The sequence below is a fragment of the Mchenga conophoros genome, linkage group LG1 (genome assembly GCF_057382185.1).
Source record: "Mchenga conophoros isolate Kocher_MC1m ecotype Shallow Benthic linkage group LG1, M_conophoros_male_GT1.1, whole genome shotgun sequence".
Lineage (NCBI taxonomy): Eukaryota > Metazoa > Chordata > Actinopteri > Cichliformes > Cichlidae > Mchenga > Mchenga conophoros.
The window spans coordinates 36,524,042-36,550,840 of NC_140526.1; the positions used below are offsets into that span (position 1 = coordinate 36,524,042).

The 26,799-nt window shown below is 41.0% G+C and overlaps 1 protein-coding gene across 5 annotated transcripts in view; it reads left to right on the forward strand.

Moving 5' to 3' along the window:
* Positions 1–26,799, forward strand: part of LOC146583734 (C-myc promoter-binding protein-like) — a 90,242-nt gene that overhangs the window by 9,868 nt on the left and 53,575 nt on the right. For 4 of the 5 annotated variants that reach the window (XM_085276603.1, XM_085276630.1, XM_085276622.1 and 1 more), the window contains exons 2-4: positions 11,958–12,288; positions 18,491–18,737; positions 26,703–26,772. In XM_085276603.1, the coding sequence (XP_085132729.1) occupies positions 11,978–12,288; positions 18,491–18,737; positions 26,703–26,772 (628 nt within the window). In that variant the 5' untranslated portion in view covers positions 11,958–11,977. Of the gene's footprint in view, positions 1–4,512; positions 4,635–11,957; positions 12,289–18,490; positions 18,738–26,702; positions 26,773–26,799 lie in introns of all 5 variants that reach the window. The other variant, XM_085276612.1, reaches the window with a different exon arrangement.

Consider the following 26,799-nt stretch of genomic DNA (forward strand, 5'->3'; position numbering starts at 1 on the left):
CAGCTTTAAGCGTAGTGGCTGAGCAAATAGGAGCCAAGGATACTGCTGATTCGCAAATGATGTTAACAAAATAAAACAAAACAAATAACAAGTTTACCTGTGCAAACGTTTATTGGAATGCGCACGATGTGAGCCAGCTATCAGCTCTGATGTAGAACAAGCCAGGTCATATGTGAATGGGGCTTTTGAACTGTGCCTCAGGGGGCAGTTGAATCCTTTTTGGTTTCACTCAGTCACCAGTTGATGTTTAACAGTTATTGTTAGCATGCCATGAAACTCAGTGACTGTGACCAAGTGTCAGTTTTAGTGTTCCAGGTTCAGGTGACCATAAAAAACTGTTATCATTGTAATTGCTTCATATACCACTGGATAATGCAAGAAAAGAATAACCCCAGGCTGTGATGCATCCTCTGACTTTTCCATCATGAGTTCATCCTTTGGCTGGTTGGACTGTGAAGTGTTATTAAATGTATTCAGTAATGTATTAAAAAGATATAAAATGGTGTTTGAAAATTCAGCGTATATATAACTCCTGTAGAAATCTTTATTTTGCTGCAATACAGTATCTGCTCTTTATGTTAACTGTCAGAGCCCAATCCTCCATCTTAGTGAATCGTAATGTTTTAACCTCCATTTGTGTCCAGTGTAATGTGTTCCTGGCTCAAAATAAGAGTTTAGAATCCTCCATTTGTCTCACTCTTTTTAGCACGTACTCGCTAAAATAGGTCTGAATAGCCCTCCTGGCTTTTGTAATTTTGTCCACCTTTTTTTCTATGTGTATGTCAACTTGGAATTAAAACAAGGTGAATGTCTACATGTTTAACTAAATGATGCCTCTTTGTATATTGCCGATTTTATTAATCTCTGAGGGAAAATTTGTTTGAGCTTGTGAAAACAAAAACCTATTTGCTGCTTAAACATGCAAACACACAAAAATACACCAATCTGACAAATTGTCACCTGCCTAATTAACAATACACTGTGTTGAAGAAGGGTTAATGGATAGCAGCTATCTCTTATGCATAATGTCTCCTCTCTGTACACACACATACACCCATTCACTTAGTCTAATTGCAGTTTAAGTGCATGTTCAGTGCTAGCTGTTTGGTAATTACAGTGACAGTGATTCCAGGAAGAACGTGCTTATCTGCCAGTGTGGAAGGTAGTAAATACATTCTGGACAAACTTAAAATGATAAAGTTATTCATTTATCGGTGAGTATATGGTTTGATATTAGTTTTGGTGATTTGTATTCTTTTGATTGTTCTTGGAGTTGGAGCACTTGTAAAATGAAGAAATGTCAGCATCATACTCAGGGGTTTCAGGTGTTTACAGAAACATGAAACCACTCATGTTGAGTTTCTCCGAGGCTGGTCGACAAGGTTAGGCAATAAGTAAGGTGTAGAGATTACAGTGGACGTGGAAAATGCTATTTCTCACAGAGGTTATCTTTCCTCCGCTATGTTACACGACCTGGATGCAGAATAGCCAAACGCCCACCCCTCTGGACTTAACTAGAAGCAGATGCTTGACTTCCTACTGGCTTGTGTTTATGTTCTCAAGCGCATTCCTTTTCACCTCCTCCACGTGTCTGCCCTGCTGTGGCTGTCTATGCTAGATGTCTATACAGCTGGAGCTGGTGTGCAGAGGCTGGCCCAATGGAGCCTCAATTGACAGAGGCCCTTTTCGCCAGTTTCATTGCTAAGTCTGGACAGCTGGAAATCGTTCCCCTGTCACGTTGCCTTAAACTAAATCCTTGTGCAAGGCCTGTTGGGCCTGGACAGCTTATCGAACTCCTCCCAGAACTCCTATTGTGATTACGAGTCAGCGAGTTTGGGCTGGGAAGCTTTGTCTATGTCTCTGGCTCCACGCCGGTCATGTGGCCAAGTTTGAATGTTCTCAGCCTGTGGTGCTTTTCTCTGATTCTTGATTACTGTCAAGAATCGGATAGAACCACAAAACCCAGATAATCTTCCTTAAGCTGACTCACAGCACAAAGTACCTTTAAAGCAAGTTAACCATGGCAGTACTCACAAAGACAAATAGCTTGCAAAGTCTTGGGAGAAATCGAGACATTTGTGATAAATGAACCAATGTCATGTATAATTCAGAAATAACATAAATACATTTTCTAGTGCAGTGAGGGGCTCCAGTGACCTTTAAAGAGATTTGTGGCCTAAACAATCTCTGCTTTTTATGATAGGAGGAATTGCTTGGACTTCTCTCTCACTGGGCGTTTACCTCAAGCTTTCCTTCCATGTCAGTCTTGCCAGGGGCGAAGTAGGGCGGCCAGCGAATTAAGATATTTGGATTAGGCCACTTAAATAGTGATGCAGTTTTTCATTCATACGCGCCAGCCGCCATGTGAGTCACAGCTCTGCATCTTTTGGATGCATCTCCCGTGGGGAAGTCCAGTGATCCTCAAAGCGGCTCGCATGCGCAAAAGAAGACGTCAAACACAATGCGCTCTGTTTAGACCCAGACCAAACAGTATTGTTTGACTGATGGCCCTTAGTATAAAGACTTGTTTCGGACTTTACGTTTCCCAATTTTGCTTTAAGTTATAAAGTTATTTTGTTATTTACAAATGGCCTAATAATTATCCTTATTGCTGTTTTAGAGAGGAGCGGTGCTTCAAATTATAGTTGGAAATGTCTGTCAGAATCTGCAGATTATACAGTACAAATAAAATGTTCACGTTTCTCCACCGTTGTCTTCCCAACAGTTTCACTAACATCTACACGGGATGGCCAGGAAGCATTTGCGATGTCTTTTTGGGTGCTTCTCCGGCGCTGATAATTGGCGTCTGTCTTGTGTCAGTGACGTAAAAGATGGATTTAATGCAACATGACCATTCAAACAGCAGTCGCTTTCTAAAACATCAGATGTGTATCGGATTCAGTACCACATAAAAAGTGACCCAGATCGGATTTGAAAATATCGGATTTGTGCCGTTCACACTGTTATACCATGATCGGATATGGGTCGCGTAGGGTCAAAAAAGTCGGATTTGATGAACTTTCGCCTGCAGTGTGAACGTAGCCTAAGTTTCTGGGCTTCACATCTTGGCAGCACCGCGTTTCATACTCCATAGATTCTCACAGCCACATTTCACTGATGGCTTCATGAAAACAGGAACTTATAAATAAACAAATGCTTCTTTCTTCTATTACCTGTGTTTCCACTGCTACTCAGTCAGCAGTGTCGACTTCTTCTATTCTTAAAATATAGGGCAGGCAAGGAAAACAACAGGCTCATTTCAGTGGGCGTCCGCAATAGTCCTACATATGCACTGTATATAAATGTAATCCTTATATAACGTTTGCCTTGATGTGCCATGATACTACTGCTTTGGCTTATATTTTTAGCAGACTGACAGCATGGCAAGGATGAGTGTCATTCTTTGGCCCGTCATGTGTCATTCAAACAGGGAGGTGACACTGCAGAGCTCTCTGCTTTGCACTCATGTAACTGAAATAAATTAGGTCAGCATCTTTTTTCTGTTACACTTTTGTAATAAGTGTGGAGTTAACTGTACTTAGTGAGTGATCCATGAAACAATACCCAAGTCTGGTTTATGTCAGTTGAGTCTCATGCAAAATCCTCCTGGGTCAATAAAACAGCGGTGAGAGGCAAGAAACAGGATAGTGGTTGGACTGGTTGACACCCTGTGCTATTCCACCCTCTTTTATACACGGTGCACTGGTTTGTACTGTTGCTCCACAGTAAAGAAAATCGTGTATATTGAGCATTTTAGCTTCTGCCTTTTATTTTGCCTGTGAAATGCGACATATATTTGCAGTTACATAGCATTTTTCTAATCTTACTGACTGTTCTAGATGCTTTAGACTGCATAGGTTTAACCATACACAATCCTCAGGAAGTAGTTCACCATTCTCACTGCACTTGTTGTGTTTGGATCACCACCTGGAAGTCCCATCCTTATCATTTTGTGGAAAAATGGCAGCCCTTAAACTTGTATGTCAAAGTTGTTGGGACCCAGATTTGGTAAATAGTGTAGGTGCTGTGTGGTGATGGTGTTACTGTGAGAGGGCACACAGTGGCATGTGCCACAGTTTGTGGCTGTACGCTTATGCACATAACTTCATATTTGCTGCATTTCTTCTTCATCCTGTCTGGCACCCCGTTAACCTTTCCACACATAGACACATGTGCACTTTTAAAGGCAGAGAGAGTTGTAAGGTATGAAAGTACAAAAGAAATGTGTGTTTGTGTCCCACTGCAGATTTCATTTCCAAGCAGCAAACTGCAGGGTTGAAAAAATAAAGTCGGTGCTTAGCTCTATGTGAGGCTGTGCAGTAACAATTTAAACCATTTACTCAAAGGTTCACTGTTGCAGTGGTTTCGTTCTACTGTCATCAACTCCCAAGTAAATGTTTCTGAAAGAGAAGTGAGCACATGCTCTACATCCTGTCCTCTGAGTGTTTCACCAATGTGTTGTAATGTGAGTGTCCCAGGAACATTTATGAGCCCGCTCTGTGTGTTGGGCAGGAAGTTGAAATGCAGACTGTGGTCTTGGACTCAGGATGCAGTGCAGATGTGTGGCCCTCGGAGCGGCTTTGGTCACTCTTTGTTTAACCTGTTCTGTTCCCGTTGATCGCCACCGCCTCAAGGTAAATATAACAGAACAGTCTCGACGCTGTCTAAGTAATGGAAGGACCACCTTCTGCTTTTGGCCAGACATCTCTTGGCACAGAACATCAGCGCTGCACGCTGTGGCAGCCTTCTCATTTGTTTCCCACAGTGAGAAAACAAGGAGGTATGATGCATTTTGTAATTCGAGTGTAAGAAGAACACAGTGAACACAGCATTTTCTCGCCATCTGTCAATAGCTGGAAGGGACGACCAAAAAAAAAAATCTCACATCGGCCTTTGTTTGCATATAAACTTTGCTCATTGCCCCTACAAAGATCATTACATGATGCCAATAAACATCCAGCTTTCTCTACCAAATGTTGTGCCCATAACAGCTAAACCTAAGTTAGAACTACTCATTAGGTTAAAAAGTCCTGCTCCATCTGCTTCCACTCTCCAAACTTTACTCCAAATCATTTAATATTAAAAGAAAAAAAAAGATTTCGTTGTTTTTTTATGTCTGTGGTTCTTTTCTGTCAGTACAGTGTCATGCGTCACAAAGAAATGTTTTGCGCAGATGTAAGAGGAGTCAGTGAGGCCAGAATAGGGAAAGATTTTATCACTTTAATCTCTTCTCAACTTACACTGTTCTTGCATGATGAGGTGAATAAGAAAAGTCCCTTGCACTGCTTTATGTAGTTTTAGTGGTAGCTGGAGTCTTGCTCACGTAGCATCACATAGACTAGAGCTGGCAGCTTTTTCACCTTTTCCCCTGAGCCAATGCATTTATACAAGCTGACACACCCTGCTAATTAAACCTCCCTTCCAACACCCTCTTACTGCATATGGTTGGAATCACAGGCCTTGTCCAGTTGAATTATTATTATTAAATTGAGCAAAACTCTTGGATTACACAATCTGGTTGCAATGAGATGCAACCGGGTGAGAAATAGTCCCTGATTGTGTTGCCAGCTAAGGGAATCTTTTTTCTTTTACAGAAATGTTGGCCAACTGTGCAAAAATAGGTCTTATATGAAAACCTTACAAAAAACTGTATCTGCTCACAGTTCTCTCACCTCCTGATTACAGCTGTCTTGAACCAAGTTTGTTTTTGTGGCTTTTCACAACTTACCAGGGAACTGCTGGTAAAGGCATTGTTTCACATTGACCTGCAGAGATGGGCTTGTGCTAGCGAGGCAGGCTGAGACTACATAGCCACAGTCCAAGGCTACCGAAAAAATCTGTCTAATGTAATTGTTATAATTCTCACTAGTATATTAACAACAGCAGTTCCCTGGGTGTGAGTTAAAACACTGTGTTTCTAAGCACCAGGATTATTTTTCTTTTGACAATAGCTGCAACCATTAAGTTAGATAATGGATCTTACTAGGCAGCTGTTCCTGTTAGCATTTTTACATATATAAAAGCACCTTTTAACTATAAAGCAGTTAAAAGTTAAAAAGGGAATAAAGAAGCTGGCAAATTTGACATCTTAATACAGTTGGATTTAAAAAAAATTCCGGCGTTATTTGCTAGTTGCAGTGAAAAGTGACAGGAAAGCGGAGGGAGAGAGAAAGAAGGGAAAGGGCCGTGGGTCAGATTCAAACCTGGACCCACCTTAGCTTCTAAAACAATGTAGCAGTGCATGTTAAATGATCCATTTTAAGCAAAGATTCAGCATCTGCTCCCTTTAGATGTGCCACAGTCTCACCTCACACTATTAAGTGTTTTGGTCTTTGGCCAAATGCAAATACACTTCACTCTGTGTCACTGATTCCACTAGGTTTCTTCTTCTTCTTTTTTTCTGTTTATGTGTTGTTGTTTTTTTCTTGAAAATGGGCACAACAGTCTTGAAATAGCAGAAAATCAGTAACCACTGTACAGGGAGTGCAGAATTATTAGGCAAGTTGTATTTTTGAGGAATAATTTTATTATTGAACAACAACCATGTTCTCAATGAACCCAAAAAACTCATTAATATCAAAGCTGAATGTTTTTGGAAGTAGTTTTTAGTTTGTTTTTAGTTTTAGCTATTTTAGGGGGATATCTGTGTGTGCAGGTGACTATTACTGTGCATAATTATTAGGCAACTTAACAAAAATCAAATATATACCCATTTCAATTATTTATTTTTACCAGTGACACCAATATAACATCTCCACATTCACAAATATACATTTCTGACATTCAAAAACAAAACAAAAACAAATCAGCGACCAATATAGCCACCTTTCTTTGCAAGGACACTCAAAAGCCTGCCATCCATGGATTCTGTCCGTGTTTTGATCTGTTCACCATCAACATTGCGTGCAGCAGCAACCACAGCCTCCCAGACACTGTTCAGAGAGGTGTACTGTTTTCCCTCCTTGTAAATCTCACATTTGATGATGGACCACAGGCTCTCAATGGGGTTCAGATCAGGTGAACAAGGAGGCCATGTCATTAGTTTTTCTTCTTTTATACCCTTTCTTGCCAGCCACGCTGTGGAGTACTTGGACGCGTGTGATGGAGCATTGTCCTGCATGAAAATCATGTTTTTCTTGAAGGATGCAGACTTCTTCCTGTACCACTGCTTGAAGAAGGTGTCTTCCAGAAACTGGCAGTAGGACTGGGAGTTGAGCTTGACTCCATCCTCAACCCGAAAAGGCCCCACAAGTTCATCTTTGATGATACCAGCCCAAACCAGTACTCCACCTCCACCTTGCTGGCGTCTGAGTCGGACTGGAGCTCTCTGCCCTTTACCAATCCAGCCACGGGCCCATCCATCTGGCCCATCAAGACTCACTCTCATTTCATCAGTCCATAAAACCTTAGAAAAACCAGTCTTGAGCTATTTCTTGGCCCAGTCTTGACGTTTCAGCTTGTGTGTCTTGTTCAGTGGTGGTCGTCTTTCAGCCTTTCTTACCTTGGCCATGTCTCTGAGTATTGCACACCTTGTGCTTTTGGGCACTCCAGTGATGTTGCAGCTCTGAAATATGGCCAAACTGGTGGCAAGTGGCATCTTGGCAGCTGCACGCTTGACTTTTCTCAGTTCATGGGCAGTTATTTTGCGCCTTTGTTTCTCCACACGCTTCTTGCGACCCTGTTGACTATTTTGAATGAAACACTTGATTGTTCGATGATCACGCTTCAGAAGCTTTGCAATTTTGAGACTGCTGCATCCCTCTGCAAGATATCTCACTATTTTTGACTTTTCTGAGCCTGTCAAGTCCTTCTTTTGACCCATTTTGCCAAAGGAATGGAAGTTGCCTAATAATTATGCTCACCTGATATAGGGTGTTGATGTCATTAGACCACACCCCTTCTCATTACAGAGATGCACATCACCTAATTGGTAGTAGGCTTTCGAGCCTATACAGCTTGGAGTAAGACAACATGCATGAAGAGGATGATGTGGACAAAATACTCATTTGCCTAATAATTCTGCACTCCCTGTAGTGCTGGATCAAAGTAACATAGAACTAGGGCTGCCACGATTAGTCGACTAGTCACCATTACTTCCACTATCAAAATCGTCGAATAAGGAATAAGTAGTAGGATTTAAGAGTGTAATAACGGACTGAAACAGAAGATGGCAGCACTGCATGTACAAGGATGCCAGCTGCCGTTAAACCCCGAAGAAGAAGAAGCTGTGTCACTACCCGATCCGTACCGGAAACCCGATCGGTACCACGCATGTGCGAAAGGTGTCTACTTCCGGCCCAAGCAATTTATGATAGTTACGGGTTAGAGTATCTGTCAAGATGTTAAGGATATTAAGTATCGCTTAAATTGTTTGCAGTAATGAAACATTTCAATATAATGTAAACAAAAACGAAAAATAAAACGATAGTTACGCATCAGGACTCCCCGATCCTTACTGCGCACGTGGAAAGTTGGACCGTACAAATCGGGTCTACCCGGTCCGTACCGCTTATGTGCAGATTTATTCTTCTTCTTCTGTTTCGTTTAATGGCAGTTTACTCCCCAGTGTACGAGGATAACGCCACCTGCTGACTGAGCGAATGAGCCCTATTGTAAAATGAACTAGCGTCATTACAAATGCATGTTAAATTTGATTTAGTGATAGTCGAGTGTGTTTATGCTTGTCTGTGTGGAGAGAATCGTTGGAATAGTGATGATGATGTCCGCTATCACTGTCAATTGTCAGGAAACACTTAATCTGGCTGATGAATCTTAACGTGACATATTACTAAGTCAGTATTATTAACTCTGTAATTAGGTGCCATTCTTCTTATTTTACGGCGCTGTTGTTCAATCTGTTGAGGAGAAAAGCATGAATTTGTTTGTATACAGATTATCCATTAAGTGTCCCGGGCAGTTGAAAAGGAGGCAGAGCTGTTGAGAAATGCTATGAGCTAACTGGGCGCTAACCGTGTCACTCAAATACATTAACTGTCGCAATGTTGGCAACGAGAGGAAGTGACGTAAGATTTGCGCATGCGTGGTACCGATCAGGTTTCCGGTACGGATCGGGGAGTGAGACGGTATCATATCTGTGTCCAAATTCAGGAACCACATCCTCCTGTGCCCGCATTTGTAGGCCGATTACGTTACAGCGACACGACAAAGACTGTCCAAATTCGACAAATGCGGCCCACAAATGCGCCCTTCATTTCCCCAGATTTGAATGGGTCGGGTGTATACTTCGTGGCCCAACCTATCCCAGAATTCATAGCACGGCCCTGCTCAGTTTTCAACAATGGTGGCTGCTAGTTAGTTTTAATATTACTCTTATTATTCTTTCTGGGTAACAAAATAAACGTTTAACATATTTTCAGGCGAGAATGTAGCTGTGTAAACTTCAAATATCTGCTCAGTTTATCAAGACACCACATATTTTCAAAACGTCTGTTACACGCCAGCTCGACAGCTAGCCGGGGTTCAAGGCTCACTAGAGCCGGTGAGAACACTGGACTCCCGGCAAATGGTTTTCAAACCCACCGCCGTCTTTCGCTACTCAGGTTAAACATGATATATAAGTCACTTAGATAACTTAGAAATGTTATTATTTGGCTTTTTTCAGTATTTTATTTGTTCCTGAGTAAAGCGGTTTGGCTGAGATTAAAGTGATAGTTTTTACACAGCTGAATAAACGTCATCTAAAATTTTCTCAGAAGTCAGTGTGCCATATGACTGCATTTGCAATAAATTTAATAACACTCTATATTAACAGTTATGCACTACATAGAACAGCTTTATAGAATTGTATTTTTTTGCAGATGTTGGCAGCTATCAGCGAATAATTTTCAGCTATTTTGAAACAAAAAAATACACTTTTTTATCCATAACAAGAACTCCATAACAGCAAATGAACTGTACAACAAAAAATACAAATGCTATTTATGGTCTCCTCACAACAATGATAAGAAAAATGAACTGGGCCAATATGGCATGTTTGTTAATACAGCGATACACATGTTAATGTGATCTCTGGTCTCCCACTCAGAGACACAGGTCTCTGAGTGTCCAGCATTCATGCTGTATAGAAACTCCATCATGCTAGCTAGTACGCAGTAGGGCTGCTCGATTATGGCAAAAATGATAATCACGATTATTTTCACTGAAATTGAGATCTCGATTATTTGACGATATTTATTAACAATAACAATGTATTGAATAATGACTTTAAAGATTGTCAAAAAATAATATAAAATAGTGTGCAAATACTGATAACAGTGCAAATGTTTGCAAAGTTCACTAAACATAGATGTTTACATTTTTCATTTATTTTTTATATTGCAGTGTTGCTCTGTGGTGCAGCTACGACACTGTAGTAAAGTTTACACACTATGTCTACTTGATCCACGTCTGACTCCGCGAACCCATAATGTTTCCACACCACTGAAGTTTTTTTTACCTCTCTTTTCAACCAACGGCAGTCACTCTCCTCTCCAAATGACTTCTGCTAAGCTTTCCGAGCTTCCGTCGGGTCCTCTTAATCAGCGGTCCCCAACCCCCAGGCCTCGGACCGGTACCGGTCCGTGAGTCGTTTGGTACCAGGCCACGAGAGTTGAGGCTCAGGTGTGAAATGTATGGTTTTCAGGGTTTTTATCGGTTTTCAGCGTTATTTTGTTATCGTTTTTATCGTTTACTCGGTTTTCCTTGGTCTTTTCACGTGTGTTATGAATAAATTTTCTTTTTTTCGGTACCGGTACTAGTTTCATTTTGTTGTATTTATCCGCGACACCTTAAAGGCCAGTCCGTGAAAATATTGTCGGGCATAAACCGGTCCGTGGCGCAAAAAAGGTTGGGGACCGCTGCTCTTAATTGTTGTGACACGTGTTCGAAATGCAGAGAGGTGCGCTCGATTTGCCACACGGAGCAGCGCGAGAGTAAAGCACGAGGGAGGGGCTAATAATCGGCTCAGTCATTTTTAAAGATCGCTGAAAGCCCAGATCGTAATCGAGATTAAAATTCGATTAATTGAGCAGCCCTACTACGCAGTACGAGTTATTGTAACTGACTGTAAAAACTCAGCACAACGAAAATAAACTACACCTAAACTTGGTTTATATCTGACCCAGATAGACTGCAGGTCATAACTTCATACCTGAAGTTCAGTTAACCTCATGACAGCTCATGACAGAGGTTGAGGTTTGTATGCTGGTAAACATGTGCAACTCTGTAATTTGTCAATTGCAGAGGATGTTTTCTTTATCTCTAACAAAAGGCATTTCTTTAGTTTATATAACCATATCATTGTCCCTTTGAGACTGTGCTGCTTCAGTAAATGTAGATGATCTTATTGAGTCTGAGCATGCCCTTCTGGGCTAGATTAAGAAAACTACTGTTTGGCTTTTATCACACAGGCTTAATAGGCTCTGTAATATCACAAAGCTTGTAAGCTCAGGTTTATACGTGGGGGCAGTCTTTAATTAAGGTGGAATGTGTGAAGAAACACCTCACTGCTCCCTGTTCAAAATGCACACTCAGGTCTGTGTAGCTAGCCAGAGTTTCACTCTTTAGAATTAGAGTAAGGTTGAAAAACCTCAAGACCAAAAATGTTATGCCCTCATCACATCCACGTGTGTCCTTGAGCTGGGACGCTGAACCTTCCGCTGATTACGTGACCTGGCCAAAGACTGTCAGCTAACTACCCAAGCTCTAAATGGCTGCTTCATTATATAGCCTCTCTTCCCCACATTTTTGCCCTCTCTTTCCATTTGCCCTTCTACTGGCCTCCCTTTTGAAAGATTTATGGCTGTCAGATTTTTTTTTTCATTTTAAAGCCAGAGCAAGGATACAAGAACCGTCTGTACCTGCAACCACAACGAAAATTAATCTCCTGGTCTGTCTCTCTCTCTCTCTCTCTCTCTTTCTCTGTGTCTCTACCCCTCTCTTTCTTTTTCCCCCTGAAGGTAGTTGGCGGGGATGGGAAATGATGGAGGACAAAGGCCCTCGTGTAGCCGACTACTTTGTGGTGGCTGGTCTGACGGACCCGTCCAAGCCGTTGGACCAGGAGATCCACTTTGATGATGTCTGCCACAAGACGGCCAAGCCTAAGGCACCCATCACAGATGTGGCAGTGGTGATCCGCTCAGTGGGGGAGGAGGTGCCGCCAGGGTTCACATGCATAGAAACAACACCGACAGGCCAATCGGCTGATCTTAACAACGGCGCCCTCATGGCGCCGCAGATCTTATTGTGCTACAGGCGAGGTCGTGACAAGCCACCACTAACCGACTTGGGGTAAGTAACCAAAGGAGGTTGCCTTGTTTGTAATTAAACAAGGCAAAGCACAACATTGTCTTTATTTCCAAAACCTTTTCTATAGCTGGGCTAACACCACTTTGAGTCTGCATTTGGCTGTTTAAGTGAGCTTGCTAACATTGTCAGGGACTACATTTACATGCTGATGCAAAGCAGGTTAAAGCTTGGTGTCCCAAACGTGGATTTGGGCTAGTCTGAGACTAAAGCTTTTCAGTGGAGGTGTTCATTAAAGTATTTCTCTTCTTGTGTAGGCCAAGAATTAACCTGCCTGCAAATGCTTTTGTAAATGCTCAGATGTCAATTTTACTTTGCCATCAAAATGCAAAATCAGAAAGGAATTTATGATGATGATGATGATGAAGATAAAGCTAGGGATGGGAGGATCCAGTCTGGAAGCAATTCATATTACCACTGAAGTATGGAAAAGTGTCACCTTGTCAGGAAAACTGGAATAGGCTGCAAAAACCAAGTGGGACAGATTATATAAATGCATGTAAAATAAAGAGATCCAGTTCATCCTCTGGGAGACATAAATATCTGTACATTAAAAAAAAAGAGAGTTGAATTCTGCCGCAGAAAGAAGGTGAAAAAGACAAATGGGAAAGTGTTTACACTTCTCTTTTGAAATAACAGCACGTGCTTTGTGAACATTAGAATAAATTCATGAAAATGTAAATTGAGTCACTTTTGCTAGGATTTAGGATTTACTCATTAAATTCACCAGCTTGACAGAATTTTCTAAACACCTCGGATGAATGACTGTAATGATGTGCTGACTCCAAGCCTGCCCAAGACATGCAGTGCTGTTGTTTACATATGCAGTACACAATCTCGTTTATTATTCATCTTACTTGTTGGAACCATTCCAGGAAGCAAATTTAGCAAATTTGATTTCAACTCTAAACTCGAGTTGATTCACTCTTTTATGAGAAACTCTGAGTCTGATCATGACCAGGGATAAGTTGGCTATGTATGTTAACTCTCTGTGTGGAAAAAAGGGGAATTGGCCTACAGTACTGTGGCTATGCATAAATGATGAGCAGAGATTATCCCTGGATTAGATTAAAAAAAAGCGATATAAAAGAAACAGTCCATTTTTCATCCATTCCAGTTCTGAATGCATGTCAATGTGAAGCAGTGACATTTATCTTAAAAATCAGCAGGGAAATATAAAATAAGTTAAAATGATTCTATTTTCTTTGCTCCAATCAATTATCATTTACCCAGTTAGATTAAAAAAAAAAAGCTGGAATCCTACTACATTTAGTTTTTCACACCATCTTTTAACTTTTAAATGTCCTTTTGGACTCACAAATCTTGCATGGCAACATTTAATGATTCTATTTATGAGGTGTGTAAATATTTCAGCATTAAATGCTGTTTGAACACATTCGGACTGCCTGCACCCTGAATTCAAAATCTCCCTTTAAACTACATTGTTAGTCCAGTTTAAGAATCTTTAAGTTGTTTCAGCTACACCGCAATAATCCTCACCTGGATATATTCATATAGTCACCACCATATGTTGTAATTGATATTGATCTGAGTGCAGAGGAACTGGCTGACAACCTGACAGTTGCCTTATTGTCTTTACAGTCACAGAGCTTTATAAAAAACAGCTTATAAAAACATTTTTGTCCTTGTTCTTTGAGCACAGAGTGATTAATGTTTAACTGGAAGTCATCCTAGGAAAAAAACAACAACTTAAAACTGCTAATTGATGTATTGCCATATTTGCTTTGGTATCGACTGAATGAATGATGATATGCATTGACGCAGCCAGGCTAAGCATGAGAGGAGTCCTAGTTCAACAACAAAAAATTAAAAACCTGCCAGTGTGCAGTTTAGCTTCATGGAGTCTGTTAACCTGGTAACTGGCCCAGAGTTGAAGCTGGCTCTCGCTGAAACAAAAACTAAATTCCCCTCATTTCACAGTTAACAAACTTTCTGGAGAAGCCCTATTTAAGATCAGTTGCTGTTATCAGGAAACATTGTGGTTGTTCTTCCTGTGACTGGCAGCTTTCTACCAGCTGTGAAAAGCGGCCCAAAAAGCTGAAGTGCTCTCACGTCAGAAAATGCTCTGCTCTGCCCTGGAATCCTCCTTGGTGGCAGTTTTCCGCAGTAGTTGCTTTCAGCCATTGTGATTTTACCAACAGAAAAGTGGAAGCGAAGCACCGTTAGAGGTGTCCTCTTTAGCAGCATCTTTTCAGCTGTGTGAATTCAATACTGTTTGCTGAGCACTCCCATACTAGGGGTGATGATGCTAAGGAGGCTCTCACTGGCCTCTGACACTACACAGTGCAGTGCTTATCAGGCACTGACAAAGAATGTGCTCAGACAATATCAGCAGCTTTTGTGTGCTGAAAGCCCAAAGGGGCTGCACTTCCCAGACACTGGCAACACTAATGGTTACTGAGGGCTTATGTGGGTGAACAGGTGTAGGCACTATTTGCATGCAGTTTTACTCAAACATTATATTTTTTGCTGGCACTGTCTGCAAATGGAAAAAGTGTTCTGTATGTGTGGCAATTTAAGTTTTTCAACGCACACATTTTGACTCATGACAGCAGGAAAGCCACAGGTAGAACTGTTAACTATTATTCATTAATTATGCAATCTCTCTTCAGTAACCATCACATATAATACCACACCTTGGATCGTTCTCTCCTAAATAAATGTAATTGTTAATATTATTGACTACAAGAAGCGGTAATTGTAAACAGTGCTCAAAATGTGTGCCCTGAAAAAGGTCTATAATGAGGATTAAAAAGGGAACATACGGAGCTTCATCGTCCCATCCATTTTCTTCTGCTTATCCAGGGCTGGGTCATGGGGGTAGTTGCCTAAGCAGAGAAGCCCAGACCTCCCTCTCCCCAACCACCTCTTCCAGCTTGTCCAGGGGAATACCAAAGCACTCCCAGGCCAGCTGAGAGATATAATCTCTCCAGTGTGTCCTGGGTCCTCCTCCCAGTGGGACATGCCCACAACACCTCACCCAGGAGGCATCCTTGTTAGAAGCCTGAACAGCTTCCACTGGCTCCTTTTGACGGGGAGGAGTAGCAGCTGTACTCTGAGCCCCTCTTGGATGGACGAACTCCCCACCCTATGTCTAAGAGAGAGGCCTGCCACCCTTTGGGGAAAGCTCATTTCCACCACTTGTATCTACTTCTTTCAGTCACCACCCAAAGCTTGTGACCGTAGGAGAGGGTAGGGACTTAGATTGACTGGCAAATCGAGAGCTTTGTTTTTATGCTCAGTTCTCTCTTCACCATGATGGACCGGTACAGTATCCACTTCACTGCAGCTGCAGTGATCTCCCTATAGTTGGAGCACACCCACCAGTCCCCCTTCTTGAAGATGGGAACCACTGCCCTGGTCTACCAATCCAAAGGTACTGCCCCTGCTCTCCATGAAACATTGTAGAGACGTGTCAACCAAGACAGCCTTACAACATCTACCGTCGCCTGACGGTTTTCCTAGAAGCTCTTCAAGGCAGTCCAAAACTCTTTTTCCATGGTCTCTCCGAACTCATCTCTCCTTTCTGCTTCAGCCACTGCCTGAGCTGTGTTCCACCTGGCCTGTTGGTATCTATAGGCTGTCTCTGAAGTCCCACAGGCTAACCAAGCTCGATAGGACTCCCTCAGTCTGATGGCTCCCTTCACCTGCAGTATCTAGAATCTGGTTTGCGTTTTATCACCACAACAGGCACTGATCACCTTGCGACTGCTGAGGTACTGAACATGGTCCATTTGGACTCAATGTGCCCAGTCTCCCTTGGAATGCTGTCAAAGCTCTGCCAGAGGTGGGAGTTGAAGATCTTGCGGGCTGGGGCCTCTCTCAGGCGGTCCCAGCGCAGCATCCTAATTATATGTTATGACATGCAGGTCTGTCTAGTATGCTGCCTCACCACCTGATCCAACTCACCACCTGGTGGCAACTCAGCCTCTCTCTTTACCTCAGTGTCCAGAACACACAACTGCAGATTTGATGATACAGTTAGAATGTCCCTACACGCCCCTTCTTAAGGCTGCACCAGACTCTGCCCTATGGCATAAGGTCCGACCATCAGGCGCTCACCCTTGGGCACCCTCCACAGGTCTGGCTCCAGGACAGGGCCCAGGTAACCCTACCCTGGGAATATTTGTTTTATAAATACATATTTTATTGAGCCATTTTTTAAGAGTGTATTACATATATTTGTATTGACTGATGTCAATACAAATATATACACATATGAACAGCACAGAAAGACGTGCAGAGCAAAGTCGGTCACTTTGCTACCACAGCAATCAGCGCAGGAACCAAAAAGAAAGAAACTATAAAAATCTCTCGGTCGACTACTTTACATTCTCTTCTCTTTTCAGCTTTCAGACAGTGCCACAAAATGCCTGTTGAGTTCACTTGAAACAGTAATGGAGGATAAGTGCATAATGGAAATACCAAGAGGAGTGTTTAAAATTACTGCCACTGTTGCGTATCTCTCAGTACTTGTCCGCTAAGTGGTTTGTACAAGGGTCCTCTTGTGCAGTACAGGCTCAATATATGTGTCAGTATACTGTAAGCTGTGTGTATATACATGTGTGAAGACTATCACAACTCTCAAAGTCAGTCAAAGGCAAATTCAGCTGATAAGTACAAGCGAATAGGAGTTAAAATTCTGCTTAAAAAATAAGATTTTCAATTAAAAGCAGAAAAACCAAATACTGATTTGATATCTTTTCATTACCAAATGTGCATTTAAGTCAAAGTGTTCCAGCTGAAAGCTGAGTTCGCACATAAGAAGGAATCAGTAAATAGAGAAGGTTGCATTGGAATAAACACTGGTGCTAAATTTGTGCTGCTTCTAAATACAGTGTCATCTACAGCAAAGTTGGAATGTTTTGTTGTTTTTCTGTTTTTTGGGTTTTTTTCTTGCTTAGCTTCACCACAAGCAGAGACTGTTGTCAGTTTGGATTTGAATGCAGCCTCAGCTCACTTGGCTACATTAGGATCTTGTGATGTCTGTTTAAGTGAGCTGGCGTGTTACCGTTGCCTGATGTGAAAGCTAACTAGCAACACTGCTGCCAAGCTGACAGTCTTTGACCAGAAGCTGTAATTAATATGTGTTAGAAAGAAACTAACATGCTTCCATACTGATTATCTCCTGTGAGTGATGGAAGAGATTGAGAATCTGTAATGCTTTTTCCCCTCTGTCTCTGTCAGTACGCCCCAGGACAGCTGTGGCTACAATGTAGCTTGCCATCACCAGTGTGTGAATGAATGGGTGGATGACTGAATGTAGTGTAAAGCGCTATACAAATACAGGCCATTTACCATTTAGTCACAGGTAATGTTTATTGCAAATTCTATATTGTCTGTATTAATTGGGCCGTATGCTGTTTCTCAATGAGATCTATAGTGTCGTTTTTGATCTGTTTTAGTATATCATTAGACAATACCAGGGGTGGGTGGGCTGCCTGGACACGAGTTTGTTACAAGTTTGTAAATGCGATAACTTCTGAACGAGGCGAAGTAGGACCGTCAAATCGATACCATAGGCACATTTACTAAAAACCTTAGAGAGGTTGGAATCACAGTGAGTCTTCAACTCAAGATCTAGGTGGGGTAGCACTGGTGGTCATCAGTATTTTCAGTCATTGTCAATCAGTCAATCATTTTCTAATGTGATTTATAATCTTCCTCCTTGCATATACAGTGTAGTTGTACAGTGTTGGACAAACAACTGTGATATGTGGCCCTTTTTTTTGTCTGTTCTTTTAAAGAAATAGATGTTAGTAAACTAATGTCTTATTTGGACTGGAAAAGGATGTCTGCTCAACAAGACTGTGGCTGGCAAGAATTCCATTATTAAATTGGAGCCAGATAGTGTCCAGACTTTTTCCTCCTTTGCAACATGCGTTATTGTGGCCAAAGTAATGGAGGTGGTTCTGAGCTTGAATTTGCCACTTTGAATGCTTATAAATGTCTGTTTTTCATGAATTCCATCAAATGCTGCTTTGGATAAGATAATACAGAGCAGACTAATCAATTTCATTGTGCTAGCCACTGAATTCTGCACTAGCGTAGGACTTGCTCCAGCTGAGTAGCCCAGCAATCAATTGTGCATGGAAATCACACTAATAACTACACCCTGATGTGGCAGTTTATGTGGTTGACCACATTGCTGTGCTTCCTCCTGTAGTGTGCTGTATGAGTGGAAGGAGCGTCTGAAGCAGGGCTGCCACCTTATCCAAACCACACCTTCTGGTCGCCCAGCCAACATCAGTGGTAATTCCTCCCAACGCATCTACATCACCTACCGCCGGGCTCCCGAGAGCCAGCCGCACGCCGCCTTGGCCGTCACAGACGTCTGCATCATCATCCCGAGCAAAGGGGAGACCCCACCACACACTTTCTGCAAGGTGGAGAAGAATCTCAACAGCAGCATGGTAAGGGAGAAACTGGTGAGGAATAGAGGAATACATCACTCAGGGGTGGGTGATATAAACGATATACGATATAAATGATATAAATTTGGCCAACGATAGAGATTTTGACTATATCGCTCTATCGCGATAGCACATGTTGATGATGTCATCAAGCTGCGTCTGTTTTGGTCGAAAGCATCGCAGCGGCTACAACCATTATCATCTGCAAATTATGCCGGGCGACAGTCATAGCAAAGAGATGAAGCACTTTTGAAATATGGGGAAAACCAAAAACTGCGCTTCCTCCACTTCCGTAACATTGATTCATTAATGTTGAATTCTCTCGCAGCTGCTCTATTCCCATGTTGTTGCAGTATATTAATAACTAACCTCGTATTGTGGATGAATAATCTCAGTTGTTCTCCTGACTGAAGTTTGGCCCGTGTATAGCGTCCTGCTATGCGATTGCATTTGTCCCTGACCACCAGAATCCCTCACGTTAACTTTTATCGAGTGGAAAAAAAGTTGGTGTTCATCCTCCGGCTTCACTGTGCTAATGTTATGCTAAAATAGCTGTGTTGCTAGCAATCACGTAGCACAACATTATATACCAGGGGCCCGTTCTTCGTACGTCGCTTACTACATCCAAGATCAAATGACACATCCAAGACCAAATCATCGCGCTAACCATGAGCTCGCTAATCCGGTTCTCCGAACTCACCTGCTGTTGACGATTAGTACAGCTGGATGAAGTAATGTGAGATCACTGGGTGTCGTAAAAGGGGCTACGCATCGATAGTAGAAACATTGATCGGCAACCCTCTGATTGGTCGGCGAAAATGTCGAAGGAGCGCGCTCGGTATTTTTCGGCAGCAGAGCAAGAACTCTTGATTGAGGGATTTCAGGAGTTTCAGAGTTTAATCAGAACGCAAGGGAACACTGCAAAGGCTGCAAAAGCAAGGAGAGAGGGCTGGCAGAAAGTTGCTGACAAATTAAACTCGTAAGTAATTTAATAATAACAATAATAATGGAGTGGATTGATATAGCGCTTTTCAAGGCACCCAAAGCGCTTTACAATGCCACTATTCAATCACTCTCACATTCACACACTGGTGGAGGCAGCTACAGTTGTAGCCACAGCTGCCCTGGGGCAGACTGACAGAAGCCAGGCTGCCATATCACGCCATCGGCCCCTCTGGCCAACACCAGTAGGCGGTAGGGTAAATTTACTGTATTACACTATATTATCCAATATTATATTACATTATATTATGTTATATTATATCCCCTTACACATTAGAGCCACAACAGGACCCACTAGAACATGGGAACAAGTAAAAGTGAAATATAAGAATATTCTACAGAATGGTAATATCTATCACTTATATTGCTTTTCGTCTCTAGGAAAGAGACCCTGAAATAATCTGTTTGTTTGTTCATAACAGCAACCAAGAAAAGGGCAGAGCAAAAAAAAGACAGGTGGTGGTCCTGCACCCCCTCGTCAACAAGTTAGTTAAGTAAATAATACCCTCACGGGAATATCGATATCTCTCAATGAGCACACTGTCGCGCTGAGCTAAAGGATCCTGTCTGTCCCGCAATATACGCTGAATTCTGAAAACTCTCCTTATCAATCTTGCACCTTCCGCAATGGGTTGGTCGCGTATACGGACAGGACATGGCTGCAACAGGCTTCCCAAATCCACCTTCGCTTTTATAGCCGTGGTCTCTCATCTTGATTACACAAAGTAATTTGCAATTACTACTGTGAAATATGAATTACATCTGTAATAATCACATACATGTAATAGAATGTTAATAGTACATTTCCCTTTTTTAGGAAATGACCTGTATGTATCTGTGTGACATCAATAAAAGGATCAAGTGCTGCATTATCTTTAGTTACATTGATAATATTTATTTATGGTGAAACAGTGGTGGAATATCGCTGTTGCTTTCGTATAAATGAAGCGGACATACCTGCGTGGCCGCGATCTAATCCTGTTTACATAAAGTGAACCTGCTCCCGAGCAGGTTTACGCTTACGGCTCTGTTGCTATGGCAGCAAGTCCCGGATGAGCTTCGGGGAACCGAACGATCCAAGATCACGCGAAATCGTCAACAATCTAATCCAGCTAACTTACTTAGCGAGGTACGAAGAACGGGCCCCAGGTAGTCCAACTTTAGTAACCCTACAAACGGCACTGCTGTTTAGTTTTCTGTCTTCATTTATGTTGGAAGTGGTAGCAGAGCTGTACGTTTGAATTAGTTTCAAAAATCTCTCAGTCAGAACATGGTATGAAATGTTTAGGTGTAAACTAGCGAGCTAACTTCCTGTTAAATTTAATAAATTCTGTTTTCATGGATGCATGGATGTAAAACTTAATTGTTACACCCGATAAAGCAGCAACGCTGATGATTTAATTAAAGATGAAATAATTTAGACCGTTTTTAGCCCTTAGCCTTTGACTTTGGGACCTGAATGGACGGAGTTTTGGACCCAGATTACTCCGCGAAGCTCCTCACTATGGCAGCCGTAATGCTCTGACAATCTATCAAGCAGTGCAGCTTATCAAAGTTGTACTAAAACATTTTTTAACAGATTTCTGCATGCAGAAATCTGTTCGAGGTCAGTAAGCACAACCAGAATTCATACATAAGGCACACTGTCGATTTTTGAGAAAATTAAAGGATTTTAAGTGTGCCTTATAGTGTGGAAAATACGTTATACAGAAGAAAAGAATATATTGCGATATATATCGTTACCGCACATGCTTCAAATTATATCGCGATAAGAATTTTAGGCCATATCGCCCAGCCCTAACATCACTGATTTCTTTAGTTCTTTAGAGTAAAGAACCCAGTTGGTTAAAGCAACAGGATTATCCAGCGCACTCATTACAGGCCATTTATTTATATATGAAGGAAATCTCCTTGAGATGTAGCATCTTTCATTTTTGTGCTAAAGACACAAATACTAAAGTGTAACAAACATTTTGAACTTTATGTACAAGTTGCACACAAATAAAAATAGCAACACACACTCAAAACCACAGACCTCAGCTATTGAGGAGGAAGATTAGTTTGAAAGACCTAACAGAACGAATGACATCAGCATAAAGAGGGTAAGATACAGAAAGTGTAAACTGGAAGCAAACATAAGTTAAAAGTATAAACCAAATATTTGAATGGGAATGAGCCATTTTAGTCTAAATATGCCAATGCAAATGTTGATGGTAGTGTTGTTGGATTTTTAACAACAGGAAAAGTAGATGATAGGTGCAGGTCGAGAGCAACTGGGTAAACCCAATAATGTCATATTCTTCAAAACAGAATAACTTGTAATTTAAAAAACAAACAAACAGTTCTTAACAACTGAATGTGGATTTTTTTCCCTTTCTGAAGGTACTCTATGACATTTTGAATTCAGCAGATGGTTGCTCGTGCTGTCAGGCCGTCACCTGAAATGCTAAGACATTTAGTCATAAGTCTTGAATCCTCAACTTCACTCTGCTGTCTCATTTTAAGTCTCTTAAAGCTTTGGTGTGAAACTTGTCAGCAATACAAGATGGTTCTGAGCTTTTTTTTTCTTCTCATACTGTCATGTGATAAAAGATTTTAAGTCATTCTTTTCAAGTCAAACTTCTGTGTTTTTTGTTTTTTTTTTCTTTATTGTGCTGACACATGTTGTGGAGTGAAAGCCATCTCATCTGTTTATTGTTTTTTTTTCTAGTTAAATGTGTATTTCAGTATTTTGAAGAGAATTCTCTGCCTTCATGTAAGGTGCTCCAATTGGCTAGTACATCTAATTATGGAGAACCATCAAAATGCCTCATGAAGGTTTTTTCAATGCTGTGTGTGCGTGTGTTTTCTTAATATAGTTTTTTTTTTCATATAGTGAAGCCCCTTGAGCTAGATGTTGTCTGCTTCTGCATTTCAGTTTCTCCACACCCAGTATTTGTGCTCTGTTCACTTTCCTGTCATATTCTTTTTATGTTGTTCTGCTTCTCTCTCTCACCCACCAATGCAACCACACACAGTCTCTCTCTCTCTCTCACACACACACACACACACACACACACACACACACACACACACACACACACACACACACACACAGACTAAATTACTGTAAAAGTCGTTGCAGTGTCAGCGAGGTCTACATTTGGCATTTCTTAGAATAGGCAATCCCCTTCAAGGTGCTGTTTGTGGCTGCATGTGTCCTGAAATTTCCTAGTTCATTAATCTATAGACTTTTAGTGCCTGAAGCAGAATGTGATGTCCTGTTAAATATTTTTATTAAACTTTGGAAGCATCCTTAGTTTTAGTTGTCAGAAGCAGAGGTAGGAAGTAATAAAGTACAAAAAGTTTGGTGCTGTACCTTAATAAGTGTAAAATGCACTTCACACACACACAGATCGGTATAGCGAGATGTCACGTTTATTTATGGGTTTGCTTATTGTGACAGTTCACAGTCTGGTCCGCTCAGGTCTCAGCTGTTCCAAAGCTCCCCTCCGCTCCTCTCCCGTCTCACGAAAAAGGGGAAGAAACTGTCATCAGACCAAACGCCACCAGCTGTGTTCTCACCTGCCTCCCCAGCACCGCCCCATTGAGCTCACTGCACCACTCCTCCCCTGCAGCCGAGCCAGGGACCACACCTCCACCACAATAAGATTCTTACATAGAATTTTTAGGTATCTGTATCTACTTGAGCATTTGTTTGTTTTTTTTGACAGTGTTTGTACTTATACTCCCTCACTTTTAAACACAAATATCTCTTCTTACTACTCCTTAGTTTTCAAAAAGCCTTCCTACCTTAGGTTCAAGACATTTTGTGTGTGTGGGTATTATTTCCCATCACTAATCACCAGATCAATTTTTGCCTAAACGGAGGGAATAAAAACCTTAGAAGACAATCCTATTGGTGTATTATGGTGCTTGTCACACAGGTAGAGATGAACCAATTTATGCATCATTTGTTGTACTATACTATATGTTACTATTATATGTAACATTTGTTGAAGGGAAAAATCTGGAAACATACTTTTGGTGCAGATGTCCGCAAGTCGTAGTCACTGTACTTTACCATCCAGCTAATGCTACAGGAGTGAGCACAAAAGAAGTAAAAAAATTTTGAGTGGCAGATACTTTCAAATGCATTTTAACTAAAAGCTCAACAAGTATTAGCAGGTATCCATGTAGGGTGGGTGACATGAACTCATGTAACATCTGCTTATATTTTGTTGAACTCAGTTGGATAAATTCACAAAGACCTAGCAGCATAGTGCAGCTGATCACAACCTGGACATAAAATCTGCTTGTGCTCAAATTATTGTGAGTTACTTCTAAGTGATTCTTTTCCACACACTCCACCACTAAGGGTTAAGGGTTCTCCCACCTGCTTCCCTCATCCCTCACTGTACACCTTATTCTGTTTAGATCTGGAGGCAAAGTCACCCAGAGCTTTTTTTAAATTCCAATTTTCTCTGCTTTTGTACTGCATAAAAGATGTTAAAGCTAAGCACATTCATTAGAATTAGAGTTTAAGTGGAAATACAGTTTGCATTCACATTTACCAATATTTTTTTAAATATTATTATTTTAATATGACATGAAGTTCAGTCCATTTTACATAACAATCGTTGGCAGAAATGTCGTTCAAAGAGCTACTTTTTACTCTTATACTTTGAGTACTAGAGCTGTACTTTCATTACATTATTTACTAGAATTTCAAATCAGTACTTTAACTTTTACCATAGTATTTTAACACAAGTGTTTATACTTCTACTTAAGTTATTTGTCTACTGTGTGTCGGAATCCAGCTTTTTCTCACAGGGACAACTTTTCATGTTTGTGTATATGATGCATCATTGCCTCTCTTCACATGCTAATGGTTTCACAAGAGTCTGGCTTGACTTATATATTCACATTTATTTATTTTATATTTTATATTTATATTTATTTAAAAAGTATAGAAATGTAATATATTTGGTCTTTTAAATTAATTGGAGTATAACTGATACAAAATGCCCAAAAGTACAAAAAATTTGCATTGCACTTTATTTATTTAATTCCTTTAGGATTTACCCAAGAATGACCTTAGTTAAAGAAAAACAATGAATGATGATATTCTTTACTTATGGTACGTAGTACTTAGAGCATGACGGATTTATCGGCAGGCAGATGTTATGTAAATGGACTGGTTCTTATATAGCGCTTTTCTACTCTTCTGAGCACTCAAAGCGCTTTACACAACTTGTGCATTCACCCATTCACACCAGCAGATTTTTGTAGGTGCTTTCTAACTAACATTCACACACACTCATACTCCGATGGATGCATCCGGAGAGCAATTTGGGGTTAGTATATTGCCCAAGGATATTTGACATGCAGACTAGGGGAAGCCAGGAATCGAACCACCAACCTTCCAATCAGTAGATGACCTGCTCTACCACTTATTTTACACACAGTTCTACACTCAGCATTGTTCCAAATGACACTTGTCTGGGAAACCGAGTCAGAGTGAGATATTACTGTCTTTGGTGTTCTCATGATGGTGATGGAGCACAATATCTAACACAGTGACACACAAGTGGAAAATCTCCCGTAAGTGTTGTGATAAAGACCAGTGATGTGATCACTCAGAACTAATTTCCAAACCTCTAAGGCAGAGGTGTGAAATACCCAGCCTGCTGGACAGAACTAGCCCCTGGATGGTTTTGGAGAGTCTGAATATTGCACAGAATGAGGGCCTAATGGATTTTCTTTTAGCTTTATTTTTGCACCAGGAAGTATTGTGTTGCAAGCCATTAGTGTCCTACTAAGCTGTTAATGTAATCAAAGCCAGAGATGTGTCCATTGAGGACTCTATTGATTCAGAGACATTAACCATGTCCTACCATACCACACTGAAGTTAGATTTTTAACCATCTAACTTTGTAGACTGCGTGGAAGTGGAAGAACATAGATGTGCTGAAATTGAACTTAGTTCTTTCGAGGCATAGCGACTTATCTTATATAGGTTATTATAGGTGCAGTGGTTTTATTGGTGTGCCCCCCTGGAGTTCAGATAGCACTGTTTATAGCCCATAAATTAAAGGCACACAAATTAACTAGACCATACAAGCGAAATGCCCCCTACAGAGTAACAGAACACCCAGATCTCCTAAATGTAAGGGTCAACAGTTTATGATGTTCTTTATTCAGATTTTGCTTCGGCTTTCTCTTCCCCACCTCTAATCTGGACAAAAGCTGTTGCAAGCAAAAGTCGTTTTGAAGGTTTCAGCAAAGTAAGACCATTCGCTTTAGGAAATAAATAGAAATCTATGCAAATAAATCTAAAGATTTCTTTAGTTATTACATGTGACTTAATATATGGAGATCTATGACTATGATTTTTTTTTGCATGTGTAGATTAAATGGGTCGTTACCAACATCTGGTGAGAAATTCATGTCAGTAGCACCTTTAGAAATATATTTATTTTGAATATTGGTGCCATATTCGATACTTAGTGTATCTGCTGTATCTTCTCCTGACTAAAGCAGTAACTCTCCAAACGTAAAGAGTCTAAAGGGTCAAAACATTGCTGGTGGAGACAATACAGTATGTCTCCTCTGAAAATGTTTAGTATTATCAGTGCACTAATCACAACAGCGTCCTCCCTCAGGAATGCTGCAGCCACGGTTGGCTGCCACTTCTGCCGTTTAGGTCCATTATTTAATCTTGTTTACATTTAATAAACATGATGGGAGCAAGTTTGATTTTATGGCTATCCACATACAGAGAACAGATCCTAGGCTGATACTGTGCTGCACAATAAAAACACTTAAATAGTGCTTGTTGTTAGTTATTTGAAAGAATTGCAGTTCTGAAAAGGATTAAGTGGAATGCGAGCCCAGATGAGATTTTGATGCGTTTTGATCCTGATTGGCCCTAAGATGACCCAGAGGATAACAGTATGACCTGTTTTCTGCTCTTGTTTTCAGTGGGGATCCTCAGTCTACCTGTGTTACAAGAAGTCTGTGGCCAAAACCAACACAATAGCGTACAAAGCAGGTAAGCCTTTTTAATCTGATAACTGTC